Genomic DNA, 17,684 nt, shown 5'->3' on the forward strand with positions numbered 1-17,684 from the left:
CATCTGTCTGTCAAACTCTTTCAAGAGAAACTGTTGAACTTCCCACAAGATGTAATAGATTTTTTTAAAAATTAAGATTCTAAATCAGGGGTTCTAAAAAGGTCAAACTCAAAGGCACTTTTATGAAAGTGTCACCTCTGCTTGGCAACAACTGCCAGTGCTCTAGCAAATCCAATGAATCTTTAGAATATGAGTTAAGGTGGTGGGTAATTATATGGGAAAAATATGCTGCTTTTTGGTTAAAACTGTGTATGTTGGATGTTACATTTCCTTTCTTCTCTCTCAATAAAACTACCTTTTAATTAGAAAAATTAATCTTCTTTCTTCTAATTGACAGACTCAGCAGAAAAAGCTTCTAGCTTTTAGAGTCATCTCAAAACAAGGTTAAATATAATTAAATTTACACTTAAGATCTCTGCACTTTACTGTATGTATAATTCAATAAAACTCTTAAAAATTACAGATAGATGTGCCTGTGTATTTAGCTTGAATAATTGAAGGTTTATCAAAATATAACCAGTTACAGCTTTTGAACTAGTAAGTGTAACCATTTATAGAACCCACCTTCTCAGCTAAGTCCTAGAATATTACACATGTTATTTAATAACTAGAGGCCCGGTGCACGAAATTCGTGCACAGGTAGGGTCCCTAGACCTGGCCGGTGATCAGGGCCGATCGGGGCCTTCTGGCTGCCAGCCAAGATCTTCCTTCATTCTTCGCCACCCCCTGGTGGTCAGTGCACATCATAAGTGAGTGATCGAACTCCCGGTCACCCAGTTGAACTCCCGAGGGGATACTTTGCATATTAGCCTTTTATATATATATAGATAATAAATGATAAATAATAATAACTAGCACTTATTAAGCATTTACTGTGTGCCAGATACTTGCAAGGGGTGTACCAGTTATCTCATCTAATTTTTAAAAGACCTTATAAGGTGGGTATTATTATCCGTAACCATAAGAGGTGGGTATTGTTTTCAAAAATGATGAAACTCATATACAGTAGCCCCCCCCCCCCTTATCCATAGCACAGTGGATGCTATGTTCCAAGACCCCTAGTGGATGCCTGAAACCTCAGATAGCACTGAACCATATCTAAACGACATTTTTTTCCTGCACATTGTCAACTGGCAGTCTTTAGCACCAATTTAATGCCAACAGGAATCCCCAATTTAATGTGCAATGAAAAAGGAAATGTTATTCAACTGTGATACAGCATGGCTGAGAGGCAGACCTTGGGCCAGGCCCCTCTCCAGCTAGACTGCTCTGCTCTGTGAGGTCTGCTCCACTCTGTTTCAGCTCAACCGGAAAATGTAGTCTTGAGTGGAAAGAGAAAATGTGCTCCAAATCAGAGGGAAGCTGGTATGTATATATGAACAGGAGTTCCCACCCCTGGTTCTGTCCTCATGCAAATGAGGACTCTAAATCCTCACAGTTTGATCAGTCCTAAAGGCACGGTCCTGGTTGGTCAGAATAGAGCTGCTCTGGTTGGTTGAGCTGTGCAGTTCCCATTGGATGGGGAAAGCCTCAGTCCCATTGGTTGAAATAGGATTCCAGGATCTCCTTTAGAAGGGCTGGCTCAGATGGCAGAAACAGTGCAGGCAGACAGTTCAGTGCAGGATTCTCCGTGAAGTGTAGCTTGTGTGAGAGGCCTCTGTGTAGAAATGGCTGCTAGGCTCTATTTTTTTTTTTTTTTTTTTTTACATTTTAGTCCAGTTAGCCACCAGGAGCCCTTTTTAGTCGGTATCTTCTTTCTCAGGGTTCCCAGCATACATACCTATGATGAAGTTTAAGTTATAAATTATGCAATCTCACAGATATAGAAGTTTGCTCTTTCTGTAAATCTTAGCAACCCCAACATAATTTTTTTTTTCTTTCCTGATTAAGGCCTGGACCTTCACCTTTTTACTTAAAGGAAGCACAGCTCCTCTTTGGCATATCTGAATTTCAAGCATCACTACTCCGGCACTTTGGGGCCATTATTAGGTAAAATAAGGGTTGCTTGAACACAAGCACTGCGATACCACCACAGTTCATCTGATCACTGAGATAGCTACTAAGTGACTAACAGGCAGGGGCATATACAGCGTGGACATGCTGGGCAAGGAGATGATTCACGTCCCTGGCAGGATGGAGCGGGACATGGCGAGATTCATCATGCTACTCAGAATGACTAGCCATTTAAAACTTATGAATTGTTTATTTCTGGAATTTTCCCTTTAATATTTTTAGACCACGGGTGACTGTGGGTAAATGAAACCACAGAAAGCGAAACCATGGATAAGGAGGGTACAAGGCACATAAAGTTAGTTATTTACTGAGGTTCCACAGCTGGAAAGAGGTCAGGGGAAAATGAGAATCTGGGCAGTGTGGCTCCAAAGGCTTGTATGTATGTCCTTCTTTACAGTTCCCAACCCCCCCCCCCCCCCCAAGATACACACAGTCGGTTCCATCGTCCTTATTTTATAGATGATCACCTTAAAGCTTGGGGAGGTTGCATCACTTGACTGTATCATGCAGCTAGTAAGTGGGAGAGCCAGGATTCATACCTGGGCCTGTCTCCAAAGACCATGTTGGTTCCACTGTAACAGACAGTGTAATGCCTTTCTTGTGGAAGACATGTTCTTCAGACACGGTTTTCTTAAGATCACATTAGAATATAGCCTAAGAGGGAGGCTAGGGGTGGGGGAGATAGGGGAGGAAGAGAACCGAAGAGTGCCTCTTAGAACTTCAAGGGAGTTGCCATTGGTCTCTAATCCTGGCGCTCCAGAAACTGGGATTTTCCTCTGGAAGTGACCTTCTTTAGTTCTCTGGCTGTGGGTGCAGTTGCCAGTGAACCTTACTTGATAGCCACTGGGATATTACACCAGGACGTTTCTCTAACTTGCAAATGTATTTTCCTTCCTCCTCATCCTCTTCCTAGTTTGCCCCTATACACCTACCCCCCTTTAAGGAATAAATAAATAAATAAATAAATAAATAAATAAACAAGCCCTGACCGGCTTGGCTCAATGGATAGAGCGTCAGCCTGCGGATTCAAGGGTCCCAGGTTCGATTCCGGTCAAGGGCATGTACCTTGGTTGCGGGCACATCCCCAGTAGGGGGTGTGCGGGAGGCAGCTGATCGATGTTTCTCTCTCATCGATGTTTCTAGCTCTATCCCTCTCCCTTCCTCTCTGTAAAAAATCAATAAAATATATTTTTAAAATAAATAAATAAATAAGACATTAGGAAGTATATCCCTCAAACTTAGGAACCATTCATGGGCAGTCACTGATGTTTTGCTCAAAGAGGGGCCAACAAGGGGGTGCCACTCTGTGCTCCTCAATGCCAACCTGGAAGGCCAGGCCTATTTTAACTTCCTCTATGACTTGCCATTTGGACTCACCCTTTCAGAGTCCAATGATACCAATTCAAAAAGCTGGTTTCAACACTAATTTATTTGGGGCCATTTTGATTGGCTGTACTTTTCTTTATTAGGAACTAAACATTATAATTGTGGTCACCTCCTCTGTCTGTGAAAAAAGGTGCCACTTTCTCTCTACCCCAAAGACCTTCACAGTAACGACTGAGGAACTGACTGTAGAGAAAGAGCATTGAATATCAAAGTACTATTTTGGCACTTTTTGCATTTCAGAAGCCATGCACTACTTGTAGTTTGAGAATTAAGAAAAAAAATCTCTAAATGTTGGGTTCTAGAGACAAAAGGGAAACCGATATTGGAAAACATTTACCAACAATTGCTTATTTTTTGGAGGATTTAACAGACTGTAGTAATTTTACCCATAGAAGCATGTCCTCATTTCCATGTGGCTCTCTCCTTGTCAATGCCCCTGGTACAAGTGTGTGTTAAAAAGAAAGGTAGTACTTTCAGGTCAGCATTGACCTAAACAATATAGTTAAAACTTTTTATTTCAGTGAGACCTCTCATTAATAACTTTTATAAAATAGAAAGTTTTTTTAAAAAGGCTTCCACGGTCCACATGATTTGAATGTCTGTCCTTTTAAATAGTGAGTTACGGGGTGTGTCACTTTTTTCTTTGTGTTCAATTTCCTTTTCAGCTGTTACAGAGTGACATGTTTAGCACCTTCAGCCATCAAAAGAGTTGAAAAAAAATAACTGGTCCCTGTGGGTTCTGGTTGGGGGTCTGCGCCCAGCACCTGTTGACTCAAAGTCAGAGCTCCACGATGCCAGGCTTCCACGCTAAACTCTACTGGCAGGCGAAGGGCTTGGGGACAAGAAACTGTTTTTAGTAAAAGGCGTGGAATCTAAGAGAAATGGTTATGAAAGTTTAGCTGCAAAATGCTAGACGGACCAATGCATTTGCATATTAGGAGTCGTAATGTGAAGGCCCCTTTTCACACATAGTTCAGGAGTTTAAGCAATAGTCCATGCAGCATAAGTCCTTCATCTAGTCGCTGGACTGAGGCTCCGCTGCACTCAAATACAGTGTCTGTTTAACAAGGAGGGTCTGTTTTTGACAACCTGGGATGAGCCTACGTATCCTGGGCAGAAGTAGGCAGGCCTCTTCTTTAGGAAAAGAGGAATCTGAAGAGCATTGAGAAACCGAAGTACTTACAAATCAGTAAGGGCCTCCCTGGCCACAGCTACGGTGGTGGGGGGCTGACAGGGGGCCACAAAGCAGCCGTCTAATGCTGTGTTTACAATAAGTGTCTGCATTACACATCACTAAGTTCGAATGCCTGCCTTGCCACTGGCCCTATGATTTTAGGGAAAATTACTTAACTGCCCTAAGACTCACTTTTTGTCGCTTCCATATAGGGTTGTTGTAAACCTGGGACCCTTGAGTCCTCAGGCCGACGCTCTATCCACTGAGCCAAACCAGTTAGGGCAGACTCACTTTTTGTCGCTTCCATATAGGGTTGTTGTAAGAGCTAAAGCATGGAAAGCCTTTTGCTAAGTGCCTGGCACATCACATGTGCTAAAAAATGATTGAAATGTGTGACGAAGTTTAGGGCAGGCTGCCCCAAGATGTGCCACTCTGGCACGCAGATTCTTTTGAGCTGAAGACAATTATTTTTACGACTTAAGTCATTTTAAACTGTGTGATTTGTATGTTGTGATAAGACAGTTTACCAAAAAACTCACACCACTTTGAGGTTTCATGGGGAGCAGGCAGCTCCAAGTTCTGCCCTGGGAAAGGTACTTTCTTGGCTGCCCATTGAGGCGTTTAGGGGATAACGTGGCCTCCCACACCGTCCAGGCCCTGCACCTCATCTGTGGGACTTGAGGAAACCCAAATGGGCGGGAGGGAGCCAGCTACCTGCTGAGGACAAGGAAGCCCCAGCCCCACGCTGCATCTTCAGCCTCCTCAGCCGCCTGCCCTCTGGCTTGCGGGCCTAGGGCTGTGTGTGGACCAGGAGGGCGGCTGGCAGCTGTGGTGACAGGCTGTGTGTGAAGGCACCCGGCTGGGGGTGGGCAGCATCAGGAGCTGTCTCTGGCAGGACGGCTGGCATGGGTTGGTCACTCCAGGTCTGAAAGACCACACCCTGTAGCTCAAGTTCAGGAACTGGCGCCCAGAGTAAACACCAAGACCCAGCAAGGAGGCCCCCGAGTCCCTTCCCCGGGGCTGACTCAGGGATTCAGGCAGCTTCTCCCACACCCACTCGCAGGCCACAATGGGAACTCAAAGAATGGGGCCTTCCTTCCTTCCTTCTCTAACTGCAGACTTGATGGTCAGCAGTGGCCTCAGGGAATTATAAACCTTTTGGAGAAAGAAATCACAGGCCAGGGCTGCAAACAGACAATTCAGAAAAAATCTATTTAATTCAAGGAATGCTACAGAGCTGTGTTCCTCGCTCCTGCTGCAGAGACAAAGCCTGGCAGCTTCCCTGCCACCAGCCCTCTTCAGCCCTTTCCTCTTTTCCATGAAGCCCACTTCAAACCTTCTCCACTAAAGATCAATAGGAAAAAGACCAACAACCCCATGGAAAATGGACAAGGACACGGTATCAGTTGTTCTCCAGAGACACCGAACCAATAGGATGTGTATGGCCACATAGAAAGAGATTCATTATGAGGTATTGACTCGCATGATTATGGAGACTGGGAAGTGACTAGATCTGTCATCCGCACGCTGGAGACCTAGAGAAGCTGGTGATGTAATTCAGTTCAAATCTGATGGCTTGAGAACCTGGTGTAAATCTCAGAAGATGAGGTGAGGTGTCTCAGATCAAGCAGTGAAGCAAGAAAAAGGCGAATTCCTCCTTCCTCTGCCTTTTGTTCTAGTCAAACCCTCAGTGAATGAAACGATCCCACCTGCACGGTGGAAGCCATCTACTTTACTGAGTCCACCTATTCAAATGCTAGTCTCATCTAGAAACACCCACACAGACACACCCAGAATAATACTTAATCTGGACACCTGTGGCCAGTCAAGTTGACCTGTAAAATGAACCATCACAGACATGAACAGGCAATTCACAGGAAAAGAGACTAAATTGGCTTTTAAATACAGTGGGGCCTTGACTTACGAGTGTCCCGACTAACGAGTTTTTTGAGATACCAGCTGTCTCTCGGCCGATTTTTTGCATTGAGTTGACAGAGTAATTTGAGTTAACGAGCTCGGTCTCAGAACGAATTAAATTCGTAAGCCAAGGCCCCACTATATATGAAATAAGTCTCTTCCTCACAATTTGAAAAATCCACAGTAAACAAGAGATTTCATTTTTTGCCGATCAGGTTGGCAAAATATCTCTGTGTCGATAGATCAGCTTCTCTCAATCAATTCTCCATACTCCCTTTCAATGGCTTCCCCCTACCCTCAGGGTAAATTCCAAATTCCTTACCATGGTAACAAGACCCTTCTTGACCTTGTCTATTCGCCAACCACCCCTTACATTCTAAAATCCAGCCCTCCCAAACTTGCAGTTTTTAATTCCCTATGTTCTTGCTCATGTCTGAGTCATTAAAGATGCTACTCCCTCTGCCTGGAACTCTCTTTTCTTCTTCTCTTCTCCTGGATAACTTCTACTCATCCTTCACATTTCAGCTTTATGCTCTCTTGCTCCAGAAACTCTGTCATATACCTACTTCTAGTTCTGATTCCTTCCCAAGACTGACAGTTAAGATGGAGCTTATGCCCTCCTACAACATCACTGTGCCCCCTGCCACAGCCTCTGGCACAAAATAAGGGCCAAATAATCATGGCACAATTTGATGAAGGCATGGCCAAGCCCCATTTCAAAATGCATTTGATAAAGAAGCATAAGTGGAGTCTTCGATGCTTTTGTGGGATCATTAGGGGGAAATAGCTTAGCCCAGGTACTCTACAGAGATAGAACTCATCCCTGAAGCCAAGCCTATACCCATTCCTGCACTACACCCATCCTGTTCGCTTTCTTCTGACTAATTTGTTAGAGCTGTCCCTCAGGTGATATACTTCAGAATTTAAGTAAATTTTGCAGTAGTACATGCCTTCATCTTCCTTTTAAAAACTGTGTGTGTGTGTGTGTGTGTGTGTGTGTGCATACACACGTGTGTGTCAAAGAACAGCTCTGCCAGATTGGTCTTTGAAGTTCAGTGGTTTGAACTAGAAATTTGTGAGAAGATTGCTCTTTAGCAAGTTTTCCAAAAACTATTTTGAGGCAAGAATGTAGTAACTGTGTATTTAAAAATGTATTTTAGTGGCTGCTATAGACAAGTACAGTCTGTATTGCGTAAGAAATTTTAACATGTGGATACCTAAAATGCACTGTTGAAATGAAGCGATATATACTTTCCAAGGCTCAAAGCTGACCAGTGTCAGAATTAAGAATGTCAGTTGTTGGCAGAAGACAAAGTGTTTGGAAGCTGGAAAGCTATTTGCTCAGATTACTGAGAAAGGGGGGGAAAGCATGCGAGTCCAAGCAACCTTCAGACAGAATTTCTAGGAATGCAGTCAGAGTGAAAGTAAAACTTTAAGAAACTAAAAGAATAAAACATCAAGTTGTATAAATAAATAAAGCAGGAAAAGAAATAGCACAGGTCTAGTTTTTAAAAGTATAGAACTAAAGTGGTTAGTTCTTAGCAGATCTCATAGAATTCCCAGAAAGAAGGAAAGAAAGCAAAAAAAAAGAAGAAGAAAAAAGAGTGCTCACACTGGATTATCAAAGCTGTTTTCTGTTCCTTAGATCCAGAGCTGTAAAGCAGTACCCACAACCAAACCGTGCTCTCCACCACAACCTGGCCCCTCCCTGGCCCTCTAGCATCCTGAGCTGCACTCCCTCCCCGCTTCTTGCCCACATAGAAACCTGGCACCCTCCCGCACCCCAGCTGCTGGCCCAAGCCTTGTCACTTCTTACTTCTTGTCAGCCCTGTCCACAGCCGTTAGCTGGAGCAAGCCCCTACCCCGTCTCCTGCCTGGCCACGGGCAGGAAGAAGCCTCTGTGCTGTGGCCAGAGGGCTCTGGAGATGGACCATCCAGCTCACAGCCTGGTCCCAGCACTTACTAGCCAACCAAGGTTGGCCCAGCTATTCTGGGTCTCAATCTCCTCTTCTGTGCAAAGAGGGGGACAATAGCGTTTTGGCCCCTCGAGCTGTGTGAGGATCAAATGAGATGAACTTCATAGGACAATATTTGGTCCACAGTAATGTACTCTATAAACGTGAGCTACCATTATTCCTTATTATTGCCTTCCTTTCTTGCCTCCTTTAAATCCATTTTTCTGGAATGGTCATTTTCATTAAACCCTGAGCCTTCCCCTTCCTCATGAAAATACTTGTTGAAGTTCTCTGTGGCTTTTAGGAGAAGCCTAAATGCTTACACAGGCCTGTAGGGCCAGGCTTGGTCTGGGCTCTCCTCCATCTCCACCCCCATCCTACACCCTTCCCCCCTTTATTCTCAGGGCTCCAGACACTCTGATCTTCTTTCAGTTCTTCAAACCCACCGAGCTTCCTCTCACCTCAGGGCTTTTACACAAGCTGCTTCCTCTGCCCGGAACGCCGACTCATCCTTTCCGTCTGGGCCCTGAGCCTCGTCATTTCCTCAGGGAGACCTTGCCCAGCCTCCCTAACTAGGTCAGGCTTCTCTGTGGCACCATGCATTCTCCTCCACGGCGCTCCTCCGAGCCCTAATCTCGGTGGTCATTAGAATAACAGCTCTCTATGGCTGCATGCAGTGAGAAGCTCTATGAAGGCAGAGGCAATGTCTGTTTTTCTAATTTATTCCACCCCTTAGAGCAGCGGTTCTCAACCTGTGGGTCGTGACCCCTTTGGCGGTCGAACGACCCTTTCACAGGGGTCGCCTAAGACCATCCTGCATATCAGATATTTACGTTACGATTCATAACAGTAGCAACATTACAGTTATGAAGTAGCAACGAAAATAATTTTATGGTTGGGTCACAACATGAGGAACTGTATTTAAAGGGCCAGAAGGTTGAGAACCACTGCCTTAGAACCTAGTATAGTTCCTGATATATAACATGGTTGATACTCAATATCTTTGAAAGAAGGAAGGGAGAGAGGGAGGGTGGAAGGAAAGAAAAAGGTATGCCAGGGTGTCCTTGCCTGTTCTGGAGGACATGTTTCCATAAGTATCTGTGATCACCAAGGACCATCTCAGACCACAGGCCTTTTGTGCTCTCCCACCTCCCACTGCCTTTGATTCATTACGGTGTTAAATTCTCAACTCAATTCCAGTGTTGATTCTTAGGGAAAATGGTTCTTACACTGGTATTATAGTGTAACCTCTGAATGCGGCTTGTGGCATATTTTTCCTTGTACAGACATTTTGTGGTCCCAAGATAGGTGTGATGTTGCAAGGGAAACATTCCAGCCAGAACCAAATGGGATTCCTTGTGCAATGTGTCTGCTTTTCCCTGGTACTTATGCCCCCTACTGACGAGTGAACTGTATAAGACGCTCCAGTACAAGCAAAAGACAATGGAAAGATGGGAATAGGGTAGAGAAAAGTCTTCCTACATCCACCATGTTCAACCTCCTGGAGAAAGCACTCGAAAATGAAAGTAAACCTAAAGGAGCCTTTCCTCTGAACTGTAGGCAGAGGAGAGAGGGCCATTCCTCTTGCTGTAGTTGAGTGAATGTAGATGAATTGCCAAAGAACCAGAGCAGAAAGAATGTCAAAGGGATGTTTTATCCTTCATCTAATCCCATTCTTGTATGAATGAGGCAACTGAGGGCCAGAGAAGTGAAGGGGCTTGCCAAGGTCATACAGAGGCCTGACTGTAGAGAAGAAAACTGAGGCTGATTGACTAGCACTTTGAGCCCCTACCCATAGTTTAGGTACTTTGCCCGAATTAAATCCTTACATAACTATATGAAGTAGGTTTCATTACCCCTATTTTACAGATAAAAACACTGAGGTTCAAGCAGGCCTGGTGCAAAGATGAAAGCTGTGCAATGGAAACATGCTGAGGCTGACGCTGCAAGGTGTCCTTGATCTTGTGCAAGCTAGCACTCTGCACCTGAGCACCCTTATCTGCAGGGTAAAACCACAGGCTCCGGTTCGCCTGAGTCACTCCTGGTTTACACCTGTTGTCCCAGGGTCATTAGTAATAGCACCTCTTTCTCTTTCAGAAGGGCCCCAGTTGGGATAATCAAGTCTGATCACTCTTCTCTCCACAAAATGAGGATATTAGTATTACCTGCTCACGGTATGGTTGCAAGGAATCGATGGGATTTTGCACATAAAATGTATGGCATCTGGCACATAATAAGCACTCAATAGATGTTAGCTGTTGCTATTATTATTATTATAATTAGGGAGGCAGTGAAGCTCAGCTTTCCTATTTGACATTCCCATCACGGTCTCTGTGAATGACACCGCCTGGAGTTGTCCAGAGCCAGCTTTATTGGCTTCAAACTGACCCTGTGGGAACAGCACCGGCCACTCTGGAATAGAGGCCCTGCGGAAGCACAAGCTTGCCTTTTCCAGCTCTGAGCCAATCAGAGTCGCTGCCTGGGCCTTCTTGGGTCACATTTTTGAGACGGGATTTTTTTTCTTCTTTTCACTCTAAAGTCTAAAGCCCAGATTTCTTAAAGAGTAGTGTCAAAAAGGGAATCCTACAGAGTATCCCTCCTCCAGTCCCAGCCCATGCTAATTAAGTGAGTGGCTTAAGGGATTGGCCTCCTCTTCAAGATTAAAAAGTGGGTGTGAATGTTTTTCTCTGGCCCCCTTAAATGTTCTTGATTACAGTAATAAAAATGTTAAGCTCTACTGCTTCTCATTGGAGTGAAGGCAGCTGAAAACTCCTCCTTCCCTGAAGAATCTACTTGTTGATTCTAGTGCCTCGAAACAGGTGTTCTTTAGATTGCTTTTTCTAATGGCTTTCACTGGAAGGATCGGTTTAAATGTTGCTTTGAGCTAATCAGTGATTGCTTCTGTATTTATCTAAATTTATGTCTTTGATTCTGTGTGCTAGATGAGACATTACCTTCAAAGTCTATAAACTTAAATAAGGTAGGTGATTTTTAATTAAGCTCTTTGTCTTCTTCTGTCTGCCATATTTTATGCAAAATATATATATTTTTTTATTTTTTAAAGGCTAGTTTAAATCTATATTTGAACTTCCAGAGTCATCTTTAGATGTCCTATAGCACCAAGAATGGTGTGTCCTACAGAATGGGTATTCAATAAGTATTTGTGGAAAAGGTATTTTAATACATTAATTTGGATTGCAAACAAATTGGATTTGTTTTCTCTAGGCGTTTGGGTCCAGGAATTCTTTAAATATTGTGTGAACTGTCATGTATTTGCATCTATGTTTATTCTATTCTCTCTTCCTAGAATTTCCTCCACGCCATCTCTCTTGGAAAGCTTACATTCACTCAAAGTTCTCATCAAATGCCAATTGTTCCATGAAACCCAGCTTGCAGTCTCAAACCAGATACGGAGTCAGAGTCTTAGCACAAAGGATCTGCAAAGGATCATATCTGGTTTTCCAAACCCCACTGTACTCTGGGCCTGCACTATCTTACCTGGTGGGTATTTGTGCCTTGACTTTATTCACCTGTTTTGAGCATGTGAACTTTTTAAGAGACTGGGTATACTCTGCTAAACCAAGTATTTGTAGTAAAAGATAGTAACTGCTTAATGAATGGTAAATGCATAGTTTGAAAGAATGACTTTTTAAAAGTGGGGTATACCTGAACATATAAATGATTAATGTTGCTCTTCAATCGAGTCCCTAAAACATGGAGCTTTAGAATTCAGAGGCCATCAATTCAGACTCTCCCTCCCATGTGAAGAACGTTGGGCTCAAGAGAGTCTTAGTGCCCTGTGTAAGGTAACCTGGCTGGGGAAGACCAGAGAACAGCCAGCAGGTCTCCTGAGGGCTCCTCCAGACATTTCTCAGGCATAATTTAACATGTATCAGTTTATCCTTGAGTATAAAGTACACTTCAACATTGAGTATGGTAACTGGCTAACTATTCATAGTTCCCTCTCTCCCTCCCTTCTAGTGCCTGTTTCTAAGCAGCAAAGTTGTGGTTCAGTGACTTCTGTCTGGGTAATATGAAAACAGGGCGCCCAGCCAATTTTGATGAGCTAACTATTTCCCTAAATTATCATGCCTAAGCAAGGGGCCCTAAACCTGCTGTTCAGCACTTATCATCGGATCTGGGGGATGGGCCATACACAGGCACAGCATCAAATAGCTGGAATTTTATATTTAAGATTGTCAAGCAGTGAAAATTGTCATCCTTAGAAATGACTGACAGTTCCTCTGCCTCGTTTCTGCAACATTGAGTTAGGTAAAATAAAATTAAAAATCGACTTCAGTCTTTTTACAGATTTCCTGCTGAAGACACATGTGACAGCACTATAAATTTTCACCAGAAATTGATGGGAGGACGGGCACTGCAAAGTGCCTGGAAGACTTTGCAAAAGGTCCCAATTAACAGAATGCAGCTAACACCTCAAAAAAAAAAAATGAATGCTGCAGTGGGAATGAATCTTGCTCGGAGTGCTGGGTTGTTGGCTGATTGCCTGGGGAGAGTGGTGCCCAGGGCTTGCCAGCTGGCTGATCCACACGCCTATAAAGGATGTGGTCAGCTTACACCTTGGCAAACTATGATTTTGATGGAAATCTTAGAGGTCGGCAGACGTTCTCCCTAGTAAAGTACGTGAGATCAGGTCATTGCTTTTATTTAAATGAAAAAAATGTCTTGATGGCCAGAATTAATAGGACCACGTCGGTATTCTGCTCCAAATGAGAGTTCATTACTGGATCATAACAGATAAATATCCTGAAGGAGACACAGGATGTAACTGAAGGTGGCACATTCAGCTAATCCCCAAATTAAAGCAGTCATGCCACTGAAACCGGCAGCAGGCTCATCAACATCTGCACCTCTTCCCACAAGTTCCACTCGATAACCATTTTTGCAGACTCTGAACCCCAAAGCTGCTGCTATCCCATCCTCTTACATTCACTCACATTCAACTGTGTGCTGTTGTTTTGTTTGTTTTGCATAGATGTGAAGACAGGGGTCAGTGTAAATACCCTAGTAGCCCGCAATGGCTAGCTTCATGCTTTCACATGGAGGCACTCAATGAATGCAAGAACTGCAAAGAGAGAGTCTATATTCCAGAATCCACACTGAAAATCACAGCCATTTCTAAACTGTCTGGAAAATTGACAAAATTCTTATCAATCTTCAAAATGGATAAGGGGGTACTTTTTTAGTTTTTTTTTCTCACCTACTGTTATTATCCTTCACATCTGATTTCAAATATATGGATGAGGGAAAATGAATGGGGATGTGAAGGGTAATGTGTAAGTACATGAGAAAAAAACTGCAGAGTGCCCCTTATCTGCTGTTTCCCTTTCCTCAGCTTCAGTTACTTGCAGTCAACCTCAGTCTGAAAGTATTAAGTGGAAAATTCCAGAAAAAAACAATTCATTCATTTTAAATTGCTTGCCATTCTGAGTAGCATGATGAAATCTCGGGAGTCCTGCTCGGTCCCATCCGGGACGTGAATCATGTTTCCATGTTGTATGTACTCCCTGCCTGTTAGTCACTTAGAAGCCACCTTGGTTATCAGATTGACTGTTGTGGTGTTTCGGTGCTTGAGTTCAAGAAACCTTATTTTACTTAATAACAGCGCCAAAGCCTAGGAATAATGATGCGGGCAATTTGATTATGCCAAAGAGAAGCCGTTAAGTGCTTGTTACCTATTGTCTGAAAGTCAATAGTGGCCTAACGCTAGGTCAAGTAATTAGCCTAATGCTAGTGTCACCTTGTCATAAGAAGAAGAAGGATGAGTACAGTGCAATAATACACGGATTTTGAGACCACATTTGCCTTTTATTTCAGAATATTGTTATAATTGTTTGATTTTATCATTAGTTATTGTTGTTAGTCTCTTAGTGTGCCTAATTTATAAATTAAACTTTATCATAGGTATGTATGCATGTACAGGAAAAAAACATAATATATTTAAGGTTTGGGTCTATCTGTGGTTTCAGGCATCCACTGGGGTCTTGGAATGTATCCCCAAAGGATAAGGGGGACTACTGTATAAAGAAGTTTAAAGAAAGAATCTTTGTTTTAAAGCTATAGAAAATTAGTTGGGGGAGAATAATTTTAAATTACTAAAGTTTAATACAGTAAATCAAATTGGTATTAATATTTGTGAGTATATGATTGTGAAATAATGGACTTAATGACTAGCTGTCTTTGTAAGACTATTGGTAATAGAATCAATTATGGTTCATTATTAACTATATTAACAGAAAATTAGCCTTTGCTAGCTTCTAAAAACATGAGGTTGTTATAGTAGACTGTGGTCCCTTATCAACATATGAAAAACTTGAAGGCATATAAACCACCTCTCTTTCCAGAACTAAAGTAGATGACATGATCAATTAATGGCTAAAATGTTATTATGTCTCTTTTAAATATTTCTTGTCAAAGACTTAAATATTCCTGATTCAACTTGTGTTTCTATTTGAGCAATATAATTTGATCATAATTGGTTTCATTTTGATTGTCTTTACATTTTGGGTACTTATTATCTTTTCTCTAATCCACTGGGAATGCCAAGAACCATTTTTTTTTGCTATTTAGCAAGTCAGTGAGGAGCGTCCCACTGAGTGCCTTAATTATTGTTAATTGAATATTGTAAATGGTTTTTCAGGATAGCCATCTTGGCAATTCACCTAGCATTTTCCTCACTTAGCAAAGTTAACAGCACTAAGAATCCCTTCTACCCTTTTCTATATAGTCATCAAATCAAATACTGGCAGTAACTGATTCCTATTAAAACTAGTCTCTCCTTTTTTAAATGTCACATCACATGCATACTTCATATGGCACTTGGAACATGGTGGCTGCTCAATGAATATTAAATGACAGCTGTCCTTTTAAATAGAATGATTCCCAGTTCCAGTCTAAGAGAGAACATCCGATTTCGCTTCCAGAGCTCCCACAGTGCAACTCCTCTAGCATGGCAGGCCCAGTACTCTAGGGTAGAGCTCTTCCATTGCCATGCACCAGCACCAAGCTTGCTATTCTCTAATCAAAAGAAGAAAAAATAGTAAATAAAGAGCCCTAGAAGACCTGAGATTGTTAGAACTGCTACAGGCAGAAAAACTGGAGAGTGGGAAAATCACTGAGCCAGCCTTCCTATATATTTCTTGCCTTACGCACAATAAAAAAAAAAATGAGAAATGTATGATCTTTTTTTTTTTTTAAGCTTTCAAACTATGTCTCCAATTTTAAGGGGACTGGGGCTAAGGCTTCAAAGGAATGAAGTTGTATTGGAGGTTGGTTGCAACTACATAAAATCTTGCCTTCTTAATTATTTCTCTTGCTTAATCAATGAAATCTCAACCATTGTTATGAAATCAGGACCAGAAGAAACCTTAAGACATAATCTAGAGCCTCCTTTCTCATCAAGGTGACCCATCAATTATTTTTGTTAGCTGACTGGCCAAGTTTATAATTGTCTTTATATGAAAAAAATCTTCCTAGAAAATTGTGGCTTGGTTTATTAACTCTTAGCAGTCCATTTCTGAGCTCTGAGGAAGCTTGCCTTCTTCTGAGCTATCTGATCATTTTTCTGGGAAAGAGATATTTTGGGATGGTCCCACCTCTTCTTTTTTTAACTTCTTTCTTAGGCCTCTTATAGACTAAATTTTCTCATATAGCAGCATGAGCTTTCTTGTACATCTCCTCCATCATGTCTAGAGTTACATCGCTCTTTATGTATTGAGAGAATTGTGTCTTGTAAGTGTTATCTTGTTCCAGTAGGTAATGCACATGATCTGCAATGTTCTGACCCATGATGTACTCCCGCTGTACTTCTGCCTTGAATTCCTTGTTTTTTAATATCACTAGAGCAGTGATTCCCAAAGTGGGCGCTACTGCCCCCCGGTGGGCGCTGCAGCGATCCAGGGGGGCGGTGATGGCCACAGGTGCATTTGGGGGCAATGAGTAACTGCTATTAAAATTATAAAAAAATTAATTTCCAGGGGCTGAGTAGTATTTTTTTTCTGGAAAGGGGGCGGTAGGCCAAATAAGTTTGGGAACCACTGCACTAGAGAATAGTTTGGTACTGTGAAGGGTAGACAAGACTCTGTCCACAGCTCCCTTCAGGACCCCAAAAGCTTTACTTCCAGTAGTAGTTCTGGCAAACCCTGCAACCAAATAGCAGGTAAAGGCACCGGGTTGACTATCCGTGCTTTCCACATTGTATTCATCTTCAGTCACCTCCACTTGGCCTTCATTCACCTTGTCCATGCCAAATCTGTTTAGAAGCCTGCGGGCCAGCAGCAGGCCAGTGCAATGTGCTGCAGCATAACTTGTCAGGCCAACCTGCACCCCATACTTTGGGTCCATGAGCATAAGCTACACAAACTATCTTATCTCCTTCTATACGGGCATAAGGAATCTGACAAATGCTATTTTTGTTGCTTACACAAACTATCATCCTGTATTTGGGTGTGTTGTATGAATTTTTATCCTGGATTACCATGCGTTTCTGGGCATAATAATCAATTTTACCCTCTCGTTTTCTACATTTTACTTGGTATCTCTTGAAGTAGGCCTTATTCTTGACAACTTTAACAAACTCCATCCTATGGAAGAGAGACCCATGTCCATGGCTAGCTATAGACTTACAGTGCCAGCATAGCTCTGGGGTGGGAGAGCAAGGTGGTCCTGAAATTATTTTTTAAAAAGGAAGATAATCTGTTTATTGGGAGGTATGGGCTTCCACATGCTTGGCTAGTAACATTTTCTGCCACGATTTTCCCCTGGCATCTAGCCACTTGCTATTAAGTTTGGCACAGGTTTCAGATTTAGAGACAAATTCAAGGCCCACCTTTAGCAGTTTTCCAGTGTTGAGTGCTATACACTACATGGTGATTTGCCTACTTTTTTCAACTATTTGATCCTTGTATATTGAATATAGTTTGTAAGACACCTCAAATATTTTGTGATATAGGCCAGAATGAGTAAATGATTGAATAAATAAAATAATAAGGCATATCCTCAAGCTACAGTTTAAGAACACTTTGGCTAGTTCTGAAGAACAGCTGGTTATCATTACATTTTAATAGAGACAACAGAGCCTGGCCATGCTTCAGCCCTTTCTGATGAGAAATACCCTGACCACATCCTTTTTCCTCCCACCCCTCATTTGCTCTAAGGCATTGGCCAGTGGCAGGCATCTGACCATTGCACTGGCCAGATGATGGCCTATAATGTGACCT

The 17,684-nt window shown here is 42.5% G+C and overlaps 1 protein-coding gene and 1 pseudogene across 1 annotated transcript in view; one reads left to right on the top strand and one right to left on the bottom strand.

Moving 5' to 3' along the window:
• The window catches only part of LOC106728034, a 95,576-nt gene that overhangs the window by 75,441 nt on the left and 2,451 nt on the right, over window positions 1–17,684 (top strand). Inside the window, exon 4 of the mRNA XM_014548829.1 lies at window positions 11,753–11,946. Coding sequence (XP_014404315.1) covers window positions 11,753–11,946 — 194 coding nt within the window. The remainder of the gene's footprint in view (window positions 1–11,752; window positions 11,947–17,684) is intronic.
• LOC102254142 lies at window positions 15,958–17,084 on the bottom strand (annotated as a pseudogene).

The sequence above is a fragment of the Myotis brandtii genome, unplaced genomic scaffold (genome assembly GCF_000412655.1).
Source record: "Myotis brandtii unplaced genomic scaffold, ASM41265v1 scaffold115, whole genome shotgun sequence".
Taxonomy (NCBI): Eukaryota; Metazoa; Chordata; class Mammalia; order Chiroptera; family Vespertilionidae; genus Myotis; species Myotis brandtii.